The sequence below is a fragment of the Sinohyriopsis cumingii genome, chromosome 4 (genome assembly GCF_028554795.1).
Source record: "Sinohyriopsis cumingii isolate HCF-2022 chromosome 4, ASM2855479v2, whole genome shotgun sequence".
In the NCBI taxonomy this organism is placed as follows: domain Eukaryota; kingdom Metazoa; phylum Mollusca; class Bivalvia; order Unionida; family Unionidae; genus Sinohyriopsis; species Sinohyriopsis cumingii.
This window is the reverse complement of record NC_142964.1, coordinates 68,531,530-68,549,009: the sequence shown is the minus strand read 5'-3', so window position 1 is coordinate 68,549,009 and position 17,480 is coordinate 68,531,530. Positions and strand designations below refer to the sequence as shown.

Here is a 17,480-nt window from a genome sequence, read left to right as displayed (position 1 = left end):
ACAAACATGAAATAATTAAAAATACTGAGAGAGAGAGAGAGAGAGAGAGAGCAAAGATAAACTTTCTAATTTAGGCAACCGGTCAGCAATACAAATACCACTGTATCAGTACACTTTTACAGAAGTCCCGAGCTCTTTCTGAGCATAGATCCATGCTTGTAGTTGTTACATAGCATACTAAAGTTTCACCGAAATGTGTGCACGAAAATCCTTTTGTACTATTTATGATTATAAATGCAGATTGTCGCATTTAGCTTTACCTATGATGTATAGGTTTAGACTTGGCATTTTTGAAATAACGTTTTTGTTCACTTAATGAAACACGCACACAAAGTGTTGGTAGTGAGGAACCGGTTTACCCCTTGTTCTCAGGCCGTGGGTTCAACCACGTTCAGAGTACTTACAGGACACACGGTATTAATGATATGGAAAAATGGGAACCAGCCTGGAAACGGGTGAATATAAAATATAGTATTTATGGGTTTGGCTGACCAGGATTGGTTAATAATGTAACTTATGTTTTAGGAAGAAAACAATTTGAGAGCTTATCCTAGTTGTAAGTGAAAAAAATAGTAACATTGTTTTATTGGTGGAATTTTAGTCCTTTGAGAGTCTTGAGTTTGGAACACTCATTACTAAAATTAGCAACTGACTCTTTGGTGCGGAATTGTAAGCACATGTTTCAAACACATGCAGGTCCAGAAAATGCCACGGCTCATGTCATGTCCTCTACACAGAAGCTGACATCTATACTGATAAATTTAGATATGATCATGAGCATTCAAAAATGTTATTGAATTTTTATATCATGGTGTTCGCATAGGTTTACCATGGGAACTGAATTAGTACCGCGAGTCCTATAGACAGCCACATCAATACAGTGACTTCACATATGCAAGTGTAATTAACTTTACTATAAATACAATCATATGGTACTATTTGTGGATAACAAGCAAAATTAATACCTTTTGTAAACTAGAGTGACCTTCAGTGCGATATTAGATACATTCATATATATCAACTGTTGCCAAGAAGGGGGAGAGGGAACAGCGTGAAGATTTATCTATGTTAGATGGAGTGTTTTGCACCTTGGTTTATATTTAAGCAATACATATATAAAATTGATACAATTTACCATTTATAGAGTAATTACAGTAAGCAATATGATATTTCCAAGTTGTGTTTTGAAACATAATGCTTCAGATATGATCACTTAGGTCTCTTTCACCATGCTTAATGGCGATGACCTCTCATGACTTTGCATGCCACTAAGTTCTTTCAGTGAATGTTTTGAAAGTCCATATTTTGCATTTGAATGGACTTATGTCTACCTTACTTTAGTTTTAATATATATGTCTTCTGGTAGGATTTTTAGGTAAATTTTGTAATTTAAATCTCTTTTTCTGTAATACTACGTGTACATATAGATGGTCACCTTGACTTTGTACTCATTAATTACATAATATGACAAGACTGGTAATATATTTCAGCATTAAATTGAAGAGCGATAAATTGTGATATTAAAGAGATGATTCTTGTTAGACAGCTTTATTTTAATATTTTTTATTCTTCTGATTTTCTTAAATAAAGCTCAAACATTTAAATGTTGCCTGAAATGCACCATTGCTCTTTAGATGAAGATGAACTTGCAATATAATTTAATATTCACTAATGCAATCTTTGACAAGCAGAACTATGCAAAGTGCTTACTTATATATCGAAAAAATTCCCAGGGCTGCCAAGAAAATCAAGGGTGGATATTGGACACATGGTACTAATGACATGGAAAAATGGGAACCAACCTGGAAATGGGTGAATATAAAATAAAGTATTTATGGGTTTGGCTGACCAGGATTGGTTAATAATGTAAGTTATGTTTTAGGAAAAAGAATCTTTTGAGAGCTTATCCTAGCTGTAAGTGATTTTTTTAAAAGACATTATTTTATTGGTGGAATTTTAGTTCATTAACAGTCTTGAATTTGGAACAATCATTACTAAAATTAGCACCTGACTCTTTGGTGCGGAATTGAAAGCACATGTTTCAAACACAAGCAGGTCCAGAAAATGCCGCGGCTCATATCCTTTCCTCTACACAGAAGCGGACATCCAGGTTTCATCTATACTGATAAATATAGGTTTGATCATGAGCACTTGGTTTCATGCTAGACATTTTGGAGTTGAATAGACCACTTAAATTCAGCTATATGTTGTGCGCATTAAAAGACGAGAAACGTTCCAGCCTTTATAATCTAGTGGGATTATTCTTGTCCCGTAAAGATTCGTGTATCTCTGTTTATTACATTAATGATCGCGTACATTCATTCTTATGAAAGAAGAATTTAATGCAAACGAAGTCACTTCATGTGCACTCACGCGTAATGTGTATCACTGTATTCGTATTTAAATACATTTAATAGGTGTGTCGCATGTATTATATAGTTTAGTTATAATTTTAGCTTTTCCGGGAAACCAAGATACTGTAATTAAGTGTGTGTGTGTGTGCGTGTGTGTGTGTTTGTGTGTGTGTGTGATTTGGATTTTTAAAGTAGCTTGAACAATTTTTCAGGTCAACCAGTCCTAACAATAACTTCTTAATGCTGAGCGCCAAAACCAGGGAGCTGCTGGTACAATTTGTATAAGTATCTGGTATGACCAGGGCGGGGTTCGAACCCACGACCTCCCGCATCCAAGGCGGACGTTCTAACCACTTAGGCGACCGGAGCGGTCCGTAATTAATAATAATTTCGGTGATCTTGGTTGGACGGATAATACTGGTCCACTCAGTTTGAGGGGCCAACGGTTCTGGACGAACATGTCTGCATGATAGCGAGGTTCAAGAGGGATCCTTGCGCAAGCCAAGAAGTGGAGTACATGTAACCATTTTTTCAGTTATTCATCATGAACTGGAAACTAACAGAATCATATTTGGATAAACAGTATTTAAGTTTATTTCTGCCGAAAATATTGTCTGTATGACAATCTAACAAGCATCGTGTTTACTGATGAACAATACGTTAATCATAAATGTTGTGATTTAATCCTAGTACCGCTCTGGTGGCTCAGTGGTTAGAGCCTTCGCCTCGGATGCTGGAGGTCGTGGGTTCCATCCCCGGCCGAGTCATATCAAAGACTTACAAAAATGGTACTAACAGCTGCCTTGCTTGGCGCTCAGCATTAAGAGGTTAGTGTTGGGACTGGTCGACCTTGTGTCAGGATAATGTGACTGGGTGGGACATCGTGCCACATGACTGCGGCATGATGCCCCAGTGCTAGACATCACTATAAAATGCCACACTGCAGACATCGTAGCGATATGACTGAAAAATTGTTAAAGCTACGTTAAAAATCCAAATCACACGCACACACACACACGCGCGCGCATTAATCCTATATGTTGAAGAACAATACCTTTTGTTGGTGAATTATGCTTTGATCGTATCCATTGACAAGTGATACCATCTGTGATACTTGTCGATGAACTTAGTATGCATGTGTAGGCTAGGTTTTTTAATTACTGAGTTTAATTTGTGTTTAAGATTGCTGTAAAGTGGTTAAGGTTGGTCTCAGAAATTACGTACTTTTTTATTTGTATCGTAAAATAAAGATCACATTCACATACTAGTGTGCGTCTTTGCTAGATTCATCTCCACCAGGTGTCATCCGTGCTACATAAATGTCAAACTCATAAAATAAGGATAGTCTAGGCAATTAACTTTGTCCTGTTTACAAATTAATGACCTAAATGGAGTTTTTAATTAAAAAAATAAAGTATTATTTCTGGATTTTTACGGATCATTAAGGAAATACGTTTTTTATATAAAGTCACATAAAATAAATACCCTAGAGTTCATCTTTCTTAATAAGCTAAATGCTGGGAAAATATAGACATAATTAAATTCATAATCAACCACACTGAAATTCTGTTTCAAGCTTACAGGTCAGCGTCTATCTTTCTTTTCAAGTTAATGATGCTTTTCATTTTTATTAGAATGTAAATACTGCCACAGAGTTTATAACAAAAAAATAGTACATGTCAAAGAGATGCATTTTTTCTGGTTAAATAAAAAAACGTTCACGATGACGGTTATACTCTAATTTTGAAGTTTCCAAAATTTTACTTGTCCAGCTTCAATAGACCGTATAATCTATTCTGTACACAAAAGCAATAAGAACACGTGTCTCCAAGATCTTGCGTAATCCATACAGATCCACAAGCATACAAGATTCTAGATTTTTATTACCATTGTCCCTCGGGTAGCAATCGTCGAACCTTTTTTGAATATGCTATAGCTCATAAAAAAGTACCTGTCAAAATTAATTATAAAATATCCTTATCCATTAATAAATACATCGAAGTTGATACTATGGAATCCTAGTACACTCTCCAAGAGCAGCAGAAGTACGTTTATACGTTTATACATTACGTTACTACGTGCAGGCATTGTTTCATTTCACTAGAATACAAAAATTCCCAAACATCTGATTTATAATAAAAATCAGTGTGTATAACATTTGTAATGTATCTAAATACTAAAATGTCATACTTAGATAACTAAAAATAAGTTGAAGTAACTACTATGATGGTGCTACCAACTTTTCTTTACCTTTGGTCATTGCAAATCAAAGTAAAACCAGTTCTGCATATTAATAGAAATAGACCATTTATATGGGTTAATCTCTGCTGCACGATTATTTGTTTTGCTTTAGACAGTCCCCGTTTCCGAAAACCATATTATTTGTTTTAAGATATGAATTCTTATTTCACAAAAGTGTTTACTGTTGCTGTAGAAAGCCAAGCATGGCCGTACAATTAGCTACATCGTCCAACACATTACGTGGTTAGTATGTCTGGTTTTTAACTTGCAATTAATATTCCCCTCTCAGTTTTTATCCACTAAATCATTTTGAAATGAGAACAAAAAACTAGGGACGAAAACACAATCTGTCAGGTAGCTAAAGTGCAATTGCAATATTGAATTAAACCTCTTTGAGCATTCAGACAGCTTTTTAATCCCGTGTACATTATTTGCTAAACGTTTATTTATTATTTTTTCAAACTATTTCTACCTGATGCAAAGAAATTTCCGAGCCCAGGGCGGTCGATCACTGACAACTCACCTCTGTCAGAGTGGGTTCGAGCCTCGGGCTCGGCCGATGTATGTGAGAAAGCTTGCCAGTAGCTTCCGAGGATCGGTGAGACCTACCGGGGGTTTCCCGGGTTCTTCCTTCATCAGAAATACTGGCTGTCATTTATAGCCTATTATGTGCTGCCAAAAATGGCGTTACAACAACAGACAAACAAAGCGATAATTTGCAACGATTTACTTCAGCAAATGCGTCTGAAAATTCAATGAATAAAAGATAAAAGCTAATGCCAGGCTAAAACACACACACACACACACACACACACACACACACACACACACACACACACACATATATATATATATATATATATATATATATATATATATATATATATATATATATATATATATATATATATATATATATATATATATATATATATATATATATATATATATATATATATATATAATGTTATGCATATTTAATTTATACTGTTTGCTTAGCTTTTGTCCATGGTTACGAGTTGAAAAGAGAATGTTTACATAGCTAACTTTTGTCCATGATTATAAGTAGTTAACAACGTGTTTATGTAGCGAGAATTCGAGGTCAGTCTTGTTTGCAGTTAGACTAGTTTTTCCAGTTCGAAATCTTCATATTCTATTACAATGTAGGTCAAGTAATAACGAGTATAAATAGGGATTTGATAAACAAATAATTCATTCCTGTTTTTTATCAGTCTGTTAGATATAATTCGAGAGGATTAATTTATTTAAAATATTAATTGAAATTACTCAATGTACTCATTCACCTTTTGGATGTATACACACTACTCTGGATTATCGAGAACTCATTCAAAGACAATCTGGAATGCAACAATGTCATACACCAGGAAACTCAGGATTACTGGAATTCATGCGGAACATTCTATATTTTGGGGAATTGTGGTAGTAGGATGTTTAAGATTATTTGGGATTTAATTCATAATAGTGTATGTGCTTTTTGAAGTTTGCATTAAAGGGAAATAAACTGTTATTTTACTTAAAATTTATGGTTTCACTTTCTTTCTGCTACATAGTTTAAGATCTAGAGTTCTAGGGTTGTAATAAATTACATATATATTACACAAATTCCAAATTCATATGGCGAATAACAGTCCGTTCGAGTGCACTGGATCCAGCAAGGGATCGCGTGTCAGGGATTGATTAAGAAAATTGCAATAAACTGACAACGAACAATGTAGAACTGGTTCCGTAACTCCAGCTGGGTTTTGAGCAATTGCAATAAGTGTTATCACTGAATGTGTGGCCATGGGAAGAGAAGTGTTCTGCAACTGGACTTCTGTACAGCCTCTGTTATCCAATCAGATCTGTGAAGATTGATCCTTTTGTGTTCGGTTTCTCTGACTTACTGAAGCTACAGATCTTATACGTGATGAGATAAATTACATTCTCTGTTTTGCACGTTCTGCTTGGACCATGCATGTTCAGTTTTTCGCTAGTCGCTGTCGTAGAAAATGTGCTGGTCTGTATTATATGTTGACAGGTCTTGTACTTGTTATCGCCACATGGGCCAGATTTACCTGGATGGCCTTGGTTAGTGATTGGCGTTAGCTTTACCCTGACTAGGATGTCTTTTGATATTTTTTTTTTTTTTTGTTGGTCTCAGGTAGGCTACTACTGGTTTGTTTGGATGATTAACTTTAGTGTGTCACACGATTCCGCGATGGGCCAGTGTCTCTGCATATATTTACCTACTTTGGTGTTGTCTAGCTGGTAGGTCAGGATAAATGATATCCAATCAACATTCTCCTTCTCTCTGTATTTTAGCAGGTCATTAAGGTTCCTTTGTTTAGCCCTCTTGGTTGCCTCCGCTATCAGGTCTTTGTGGTAGTCACGGTTAATCAACTGTTCAGATAACTCTTCAGATATTTTGGGGAATGTATCATCGTCGGAGTAGGTTCTATATATCTTCATTGCCTGGCTATAAGTGATGTTCCGAATGCAGTATTTTGGATGACAACTGGTTGGAAGACGAGATGGGTGTTTATCAGTTGTTTTTAGTAGATGTCCATATAGAGTTTATTTGCTACCAGCCTGGTTGTTGTGTCCAGAAAAAACGTGGTTTGAGTTGGAGACTTCTGCCGTGAATTACTAGAGTTACACAAAATGATCAATCTTCACAGATGTAATTTGATGACAAAGAAGCTGTACAGAAGCCCAGTTGCAGAACACTTCTCTTCCCGTGGCCACATATTCAGTGATAACACTTATTGCAACTGCTCATAACCCCAAGTGGGGTTCGGAAACCAGGAAAGAAGAGAAATCTTATTAGATTCGCCGACTTAGAACGTTGAATCCAAGCGGTTTAAGCCAAGATGACTAGAAAAAGAGAGCCACATATAAATAATTCTTTCAATTTGCTTATTAGTCACCCAATAAACTATAATTACTACTAAAACAATGAAATATCCAGGATGTAATTAGCGGTTAAGCAAATTTACATAAAAACAGATGGCGATATGCCTCATCTATTTCTATGTAAATATAAAATATTTTTCAGCATCAGCATCAAGTTGAAGCCAACTAGTTGAAACATAAAAGCTTTCAAGCTCTTATTCGCGCAGAATTAGTCATGTAAAATTTGTTAACCTCGACGCTTTTTCTTTTTGTTTGCCTTGTGTTTGTTATTTGCCTTTGAAAAAGGCTCATTTAAAGTCGAAATTCTTGAGCTAGTTAGAAACTAGTTTTTCACTCTTCGTTGTCATTTTATTGCATATATATATACCCAGTGCTGACACAAGGGATTTAGGGGCCCCCGGCGAACTACGACTTTGGCAACCCTATCCTCAAAAAAAATCACTTCCGTCTAATTTCGCGCCTTTTAGAGCCTGGCGCCCTAGGCGATCGCCTAGTACATCTATCGAGCAGGCCCAAATTGCACCATTGCACACTGAAGATGTAGTCACTTGTACTGTGTTTTTATAAAACCCACATGCAATTTATCATTTAGTCAACTGCCTTCTGCAAATTTATTCAGAATACTTGAAAATTCTACACAACTCTTCAGTAAACATTGCTATTAACTCGTCTAGCGCCAAAACTTTGTTATGCTCAAACAGAAAAGTAAGATATGAAACCAGACTATCAAACATTACTTTAAAGCGATGATTGAAAATATTGGTTGTTTCTTTCAAATAAAAGTATTAAAGGCTTTTCACTAAAAAGTAGTGATGTTTCCACCACAATCACCATTATCAACAACAACGATAGTATCGTCGTCAAAGAGAGAGAGATAGAGAGAGAGACTTGATTTAAATTTATAAAGAGGCGACAGTCATGATAAATATAATCTACAGACTTCACTACAACATTTCAGTTTATGATTAACCTAGCAGTGAACATAAGAATGTGAAATTTTTATCAGCAATAGAAAATATCGATAAACTTTTTTATAGGACGTTTTTATTAATTAAAGAAAAGCGCAACACTGGCGTTAAACATGCTCCTTTTGATTATATAAATTATCATCTATAGTAGCTGAATGAGTATATGGAATCCTAACACATTCTTCTATATTAGCTGAATGAGTATATGGAATCCTAACATATTCTTCTATATTAGTTTAATGAATATATGGAATACTAGCTCATTCTTCTATATTAGTTGAAAGAACATATGGAATCCTAACTCATTCTTCTATATTAGCTGAATGAGTATATGGAATCCTAACATATTCTTCTATATTAGTTTAATGAATATATGGAATCCTAGCATATTCTTCTATACTAGCTGAATGAATATATGGGATCCTAACATATTCTTCTATACTAGCTGACTGAATATATGGAATCCTAACATATTCTTCTATATTAGTTGAATGAATATATGGAATCCTAACATATTCTTCTGTACTAGCTGAATGAATATATGGAATCCTACCATATTCTTCTATACTAGCTGAATGAATATATGGAATCCAAACTCATTCTTCTACATTAGCTGAATGCGTATATGGAATCCTAACATATTCTTCTATATTAGCTGAATGAGTACATGTAATCCTAACTCATTCTTTTATATTAGCTGAATAAATATATGGAATCCTAACATATGTGTATTCGACTACTGTTTACCTGCATAAAAACCGCATCCTGGTAGAGCGCTGTCGCCAACACGTCCAGGATGTTTGTTGGGTTTTCCGCTTGTTGTGACACCTGCATAAATTTCATTAATTAAAAGATGTAAACATGCTCATTTGTATAGCATGAGGCAGGTAGTAGTGATCGTATGTAACTTCTTTTAAAAGGCAAAGATCGTGTTAAATTACTTAGAAAAAGAGAGATAGATGTAGATTTCAGGAAAAAAGAATAATAAAGTAATAATTCACTACATAGAAGAAAGATCAATAGATGCAATCACTAAGGTGATAGACAAGCAGATAACTAAAGAAAAGGAAAAGTATGTATGTATGTATATATGTATGTATGCATGTATGTATGCATACAACTAAATAAAAGCCTATGAGGTGTACGGGGTAAAGGGGAGGCAAATGTAGATATTCAAAGCATAGGTTGGTAGGTAGGTATGCATACAACTAAACAATAGTCTATGAGGTGTACGGGGTAAAGGGGAGGTAAATGTATATATTCAAAGCGTAGGTAGGTAGGTAGGTATGCATACAACTAAATAATAGTCTATGAGGTGTACGGGGTAAAGGGGAGGTAAATGTAGATATTCAAAGCATATTCTCTATGAAATCAAGACTGTAATTATACCCGAACACACATTTCCTGAGGCGTCGAGAGCGAGTAAACCTAAAGTATCGTGGACAGTGCAATCATAACTCTGCTCAGATTTTCTATCTTCAACTCTGGATTCCTGTAATAATAATAATAATAATAATAATGATAATAATTTTTTGTTGTTGTTGTAGGGGTTAACGCCATTTTTCAGCACACGATAGGCTATACATGGCGGCCAGTATTAATGGTGGAGGAAGAACTCGGAAAATCCCCGGAAAAAAAACACCGACCCTAGAGAAGCTACTGGCAAGCTTTCTCACATACCCACATTGGCCGAATCCGAGACTCGAACATACGCAGACAGAGGTGAGATGGCAGTGATCCGTAACGGAGAGAGCTTTAGACAACTCGGCCACTCAGGGCCCTAATAATAATAATAATAATAGTAATAACAATAATAATAATAACATATGTTCCTTAGGGAAATATTACCAATGTGTCCTACATAGGCCTACATGCATCCATCCATCCATGCATACATACCGACCGACCGACCGACATACATACATACCGACCGACCGACTGACATACATACATACATACATACATACATACATACATACCCTGAACTTCATTAACTCCTGATCAATAACAAAACCCTTGCTGACAGCAAACGACGTTGCCCCCTCCCCGGTCAGCATACTGTGTGGTGATTCCTCCATCACTTTCCTTGCAACGGACACCGGTCGGGTTATTCTGTAAATGAAATCAGGAATTTTATACGGTTTTAACTACCGCTAGTAGTGAATAGGGTCACCCTAGCGACAATGGGAATTAGCATTACAGACCCCCCCGGGTCACTCTAGCGACAAGGGAAATTTAACATGGGGAAAAATCGTGGGTCACTCTAGCGACAAGGGAAATTAACATGGGAATAAATCGTGGGTCTGTCTAGCGACAAGGGAAATTAACATGGAGAAAAATTGTTGGGTCACTCTAGCGACAAGGGGAATTTAACATGGAGAAAAATCGCGGGCCACTCTAGCGTCAAGGGGAATTTAACATAGGAATAAATCGTGGGCTACTCTAGCGTCAAGGGGAATTGAACATGGGATTTTTTTTTTTTTTTTTTTTTTAAAAAAAATAATTTTTTTTTAAAAAAGGGGTAGGCAATTGAAAGTCATTCTCTTTTCGAGAAATATGGGTGGCCCTGAAAAGGGCCTTTGGGTTTTTTATTCTTCTTCTTCTAACTCCTTAACTTCTTCCACCATCCTCTTATTTTTTCCATCATTCCTTTCTTCTTCTTCTTTTCTGTTTCCGGCATCCAGTCCGGGTGACCCATGGCTCGGAACTTCTCTTGGATTTTCATCCAGTTTGCGTTTAGTTTTTCTAGTTCTTCCTTTTTCTCTCTATTTTCTTCTTCTTTTCTTTCCTTTGACCACTTTTATTTGATCTTCTTGACCTCTTCGGTCAGCACATTCCTCATTACGTCTTCCGCTTTCTTAAGCTTGTCTAAGCCCCACTTCACAAAAGACCAATCTGTCCATTCTACAATGTCTTCTAAAAAACACCTTACACTCGTCACATAAACTATGGCTTCTTTCAACTTGCCCACTTTCACATACGGTGGGTTAATTAAACCTCTGATTCTCTTCTCCTCATCCTCTATCATTTCTTTTACAATATTTATGGCTAAGTGGAGGCTGGTTACTTGTCTTGAGACGAAGTCTTTTGTCACTGCATGCCTCCATTCCTGTTCAAGCCTTTCTGCTACATTCAATCCATCCACCATCCAATACCAACTTCCCATAAGGTTGTTATACAAAGCTGAAGCTGCTGGCATCTTCTTGTTTGCTTATTCCGTAGAATGGGCTCCAATGGCAAACTCTGTTAGTTTTATACTAAAAGTGCGGACGTGATGGAAAACATCCCCCAAGATTGATCTTACCTAGATCATGACCAAACAACGCGCGGACGTGAAGGAAAACATCCCCTACTTTTCTCATTTCATATAATATACTATCCACATAAGTGAAGCTACAATAAACAAACTCCAAATCTACTATTTACACACGCAAATCATTAAAACAAAATCCATAATCTACTATCCACACAATCGTACGTGATCTGTTACAAAACCCAAACTATACTCTCCACATACGCTAAGAAACAATAAACAAACCCATAATCTACTATTCACACAAACTTACGTGAGCACTTACAAACACAAACACAAACACACAAACACATACACTCGCACTATTAAAAGACGAGTTAGTGTTTATATTCACACTACTCTACCTACACACATCGGCAAATTGATTGTTATTTCTTTTCTTGAGTATTCGGTAGCCCTGAAAAGGGCTGGGTTTTTTTTGGAACTTCATGGACACCTGGTTAATGGTGGCACCTTCCAGGCCTGGCGCCACATACACATCTTGTTCCCCAGTTGCTTTTTACTTTTTTTGGGGAGAGAGCAGAGGCAGGATAAATAGCTTCAGAATCCCAATTTTCGGTCTCTGGGATTCTGAAATTTCTTCTTCTTCTCTCCTTTTCCTCCTCTTCTTTGTTTCTTATCACCTCCCCCTCTTCTTTGTATCTTCTCTCCGCCTCTTCTTTGTATCTTCTCTCCTCCTCTTCTTTGTTTCTTCTCTCCTCCTCCTCTCTCATCCTTCCCTCTTCGACAATGGCCTCCGCGGCCAGTTCGTTCAACAGGCGCCTGGCATATTCCAGATGCACATGAAGTTCCAACAGTTTCGCTAGTCTGGTGTTCATTCTAGTGTTGATCAATCAACAAGGGTAGCTGGACTGCCGAACGAGTTTCAATTTATACTAAAAGTGCGGACGTGAAGGAAAACATCCCCTTAAAAACATAAAATTGATCTTGCCTAGATCATGACCAAAAACAACGCGCGGACCTAAAAGAAACACTCGCTCACTTTTTTTATACTTCCCATTCCTATTCTAAAAAAAATTTTCATTAATCACTTCAATAGACTATTCACCTACGCAAAGCAATCAAATCAAACCCCCAAATCTACTCTCCCCACACCTCAAACAGCAAAAAAACATGATCTTACTCTACTATCCATACCAACTTACGTGAGCACTTACAAACACACAATCTTATACACAAACACATACACTCGCACTATTAAAAAAAGAGTGTTTATATTCACACTACTCTACCTACACACATTGGCAAATTGATGGTTATTTCTTTTCTTGAGTATTGGGTAGCCCTAAAAAGGGCTGTTTTTTTGTTTGCTATGGCAATCTTTTAGTTTCTAAGAATGCGATGTCCTCTGAGGATAGACTTTCTGCCGATAGGTCTGCTTCTTCGGAAAGAGAAGAAGAACTCTTTGGTGTCGATACGACAATCGACAAAGCCTCTGTCAGGTTCAGGTTGTTGCTGCTGCTGTTGTTGTTGTTGTTGCTGTTGCTGCTGTCTCTGAAGTCTGTACTTCTCTGTCCATTCTTCTTTTTCCCTGTTCACTTCTTCTCTGAAGAGCTCTTCTATCAGGTCTTCAGTGACTTTTAACATTCTCACATTCTCTATCTCTTCTGGCTTCGGTATCAGACTGTGTCTGACCCTATGCAAATTCACGTAGGCTTCGTTTAGCTTAGCTAGTTTGGAGCACATCTTCGTAGGAGGATGAGTCATCAATGGATGGTTAGACTGGAAACAACCCCCGGTTCTTAAAGTCAAAGCGCGGACGTGAAGGAAAACATCCCCCACACGGTTTTCGAGCCGCAACGTTCAAATAGTGTTATGGGAGGGATAGAGAGAAGTCAAAGAGCATGAATCAAGATTCCTATAGCCAAACAAACCACAAAGGCATTTTTTTCAAAACACAACATTTTTTTATTCAAAAATCACTTAACACTAAGCAACAACAACTGTAACATTTTTTTAACAATAATCCAACACTATAACATCAAACATTTTTTTAAAAAAAAATGACAAACATTTTTTCAATTCACAGTCTACTTTAAACAGGGCTGACAACGTTGTGAATGAAATTGTGATTTCCACTGTTGGAAGTCATTAGGCCATTGATGGACACTACGTTTCCTAGCTTGAGACAAAAGATAAGTATAATGGTCACAGAACCATCGATCTACTTTCACATCGTTTCTAGAAGAAGAACGAGGATCAAAATTATTCACTAAATGTTCTAAGGAATAGCCCAGGCTGCGATGATGCAGAAAATACACACAATACTGTCCACACACCAAGGGATCTGTGCCTTGTAATTTCACATTATTGAATCGGGTGGTTTGAGCATTTCTTCTCATAAAGTCGATGATATCGTCTTCCAAAGGGGGCAATCCGTACTAATCGAAATATTCCACACATCCTTCTTGAGGAAAGTAAACGGCTACCCAGTGGGTTCCTGGGAGATGACTGTCGTCCGTGTTGATCACGTAAGCTTGATGGTCTTGAGGTTTCCGATGAGGGAGTTCATCTTTAGCACAGACGACAGGATTCCAAGAAGCCGTGTACGAACTGTGGTTCAAAAGGTAATAAAGTTCCCAGGTATCCATGTTTTGTGTGGTTTTTTCTTCTTCTTCACAGGTAATAATAAGTCATCAATTCGATCCTGACTTTTTGCTTGAAAATGTCTGACAAATAACCGTTTCTTCGTTTCGTCTCCTCATTCTGATTCAGGAGAGCTTCGATACGATCGATCTCTTGAGTGGTTAATGGTGGACAAGAATGTTCACGCAAGTCTTTATACCACTGATGCCACACGTCTTCGTCCGAGATGAGACTCCAAGCTTCGTCCAGATACTCGTCCAATTTTTCTACTTGACTCAGCATCAGGCATTTATCGTGTTGAATTTGACTGGGATGATCGTTTTGACATCCATAACACTCTTTTTTGATCAATTCCGTCATTTTTTCCGCCAAGTGTTTGGCAAAACAGGAGACTAAATGGGCTTCTTGTTCTGGCCATCTCGACTTCATCATGATCACTTCTTCTTTTTCCATGGTCTCCTCACATTCCATCTCTAAAGTTTCTTCTCTAGGCAAAGAGGGATAACAGTCTTCCATGACTTCTAATAATCTAGAATGACTTCTCTCAAACTGTTGATTTCTATCGTATTATCGAATTCGGCATACAGGATGACGTTCACTGTGTCGTCCAGTGGCTTTGCAAACTGAAGTTCCACACGAATCTGGCCAGATTTTATAGGGTGGAAATGTCCCTCGTCGCTGCCTTGGTCTGGAGTGAAATCAAAAGCCCACAAAGCGTAGCCTCCTGCGTAATCGTCGTACGTAATGCCGTGACTGGTGTTGGTTCCTAACTGGCCGGTGGCTTCGTACAGGGACAAGTACGATCTCAAGTAATTTTTGTTGGTAAAGTCAGGTTCGAAAGGTCGGGTACACAAGGTCTTGCCATCGCGACTGACTTCGATCTTGGACACGTTGAAGTGATGAAAGTTGAAAGGATTTTTATCGGTAGCTCCGTTGAAGGCTGCATTCTCGACCATACCAACGATCAAACGTTTGGGTAACTGTCCTTGGAACAGATGATCTTCGATCATGGATCGTTGTCCCCTAGGAATAGTGAAAGTTTTCACTTCACGCGTCGTATGGGATACATGGCGGTCGTTCTGATCAACGTCTGACTGACGTCTTTGCCCACTTTAGGTAACACTTCCACACGGCGTACGTAGAGTCTGGCTTCTTGGATTTTGGTTTTGGAATTGTCAGCAGTTTCATCAACCAATAAATGGAAAGCGGTACTGCTCCGATTCAGTCTCAGGCGGACATCCACCCCGTTCAGCAAATATTTCTCTTGCAACCACATGTCCAAATGCAAACGATCCATCAGTTCTAAACTCTTTCCATCTTTGATTCTATCTCTTCGTTCTACAAATCCCGCATTGTGGTCTTTGGTTGAATCAGTTTTGAATGTTTCAAATTCGTCTGCTTCGTCAGCTTCCCATACCATACAGGCATTCAGATCAGTGTTCTTGGCGTCTATTCCGTACGTTAAGAGATTTTCCAGGTAGGCTCGATAAGGGTAAGTATCCGTGCTGCTACTGACTAGTTTGTTATTCAAGTACAAGTCCACTCCGCTAAACAAGGAATGCATGAAATTGTTGACTGGAGCTACTGGCTCACTGTCTATAGCATTTCCATCCTTATCTAGAACTTTGACTTTCAGGTACAAGTAACTGCTATTCAGATCGATGTAATCTTCGGGCTGTCCTTTGATGTCAAACTCGATGGGAGCGGAATCGGTCAGTGAGGAGACGGGGTGAAATTCCACCCATTGGGATTCTTGCATGGTCATCATGGTGGGGGGCATGGCAAACAGATCCAGATCCGACTTGGAACAAGCGCAAGACTCTCGGTGCATCATTTTTTTTTTTGTTGCTGTGTCTCAATAATCGAAAACGTCTAAGTCTCGAACGGTTCTTCTTTTCTTGATCTTTCTCGCTTGAAGTCTGGTGAAAGGGTGTTTTCTTCGTCGTCTCTTCCTGCCTTGTCCTTGCTGAATGCCTGACTCGGTAGCGTGCAGGGCATTTATAGGTGTGTCTCGTCGGCCCAAAAGGTCTTTGCCCGTTTGCAGCAAGACATTTTTGCCTGCCCTCATGAAGGCTTCTTTAGGGTTTTGTTTGTCGATGATGACATTTTGGAGAAATTCTTTGCCTTGCGTCAGTGCCGCATCTTTCAAGGCGTGCAATCCGCGTGTCACCATCGGTTTCAAGACTGGGGCCACCGAACGAAAGGCCGATTTTAACATATCTCCTAAACCGTGTCCTCGCTGTCGTGCAACCCCTCGGTACACTGGATACATGACTTACGAGTCGTGAGAAAACCGTTTTCGAAAATGGAGTTTCACCGTGACTTTTCCTTTGGTGAATGGAATATTTTGTCCCAGATCTCCTTTTATAGCAATGTTGACCGTGTCCAAATACGACTTGCTGACAGGCAAATAATGAGGATGTACAAATTCCCGGTGGACGTGATAGGTGTTTCCACCTTCCTGGTCACTGGTTGTGGTACTATTCACTTTGAAAGGAATGACACGCAGTAACGGCACGGAGGTGTGTCCCACCACGTTGTACTCCACCACATCGGAGTACACAAACATCAAATTCAGTCCTTGGTTCAGTTCGACCGGTTTTCCAAAAGCTCTGTAAAAATCCATATTATTGTTGATCTTGGGGCTTCAATTGTTTGCGACCATTGTTGGATGTCCACCCAAAATTTCAAACACACTACCATTGAACCTGAAGGACAACGTTTGGGTATCCGGAAATTTCATCAGTAAGCGACGAGCCACTTTATGGTACTCCAGGGTGACACGTTTACTTTGTTTGTTCAGGGCTTTGCCAAAGGCTACCTCGAACCTGTCCGCAATAGTGTCCACCAAATGTTGGCCACTAAAATAAAACTCTGCCGGAATTTTCAAGGTGTAGATACTGAAGGCTGGATTGCTGGCTGGTCTTATATCGCCGGAAAACCCGATGTCATTCATGTTGTTTTGTAATTGTTGGTTCAGGATTTCAACCTCAAAAGTGTTTTGCTTTTCGGTGATGTTTTTGATTTGTGTTGGGTGAATCATTTCCACTAAAGCCACTTCCCAATGGGCTTCGTGATCTAAGGGGATGGCTTGAGGTAATTTGG

The 17,480-nt window shown here is 38.2% G+C and overlaps 1 protein-coding gene across 2 annotated transcripts in view; it reads right to left on the bottom strand.

Annotated features, from left to right (window-relative positions):
- The window catches only part of LOC149801394 (uncharacterized), a 64,200-nt gene that overhangs the window by 25,133 nt on the left and 21,587 nt on the right, over positions 1-17,480 (bottom strand). Inside the window, exons 3-5 of one of the 2 annotated variants that reach the window (XM_089955470.1) lie at positions 10,456-10,588; positions 9,866-9,968; positions 9,224-9,304 (exon numbers count right to left, since the gene is read on the bottom strand). In XM_089955470.1, the coding sequence (XP_089811596.1) occupies positions 9,224-9,304; positions 9,866-9,968; positions 10,456-10,588 (317 nt within the window). The remainder of the gene's footprint in view (positions 1-9,223; positions 9,305-9,865; positions 9,969-10,455; positions 10,589-17,480) is intronic. The other variant, XM_089955471.1, reaches the window with a different exon arrangement.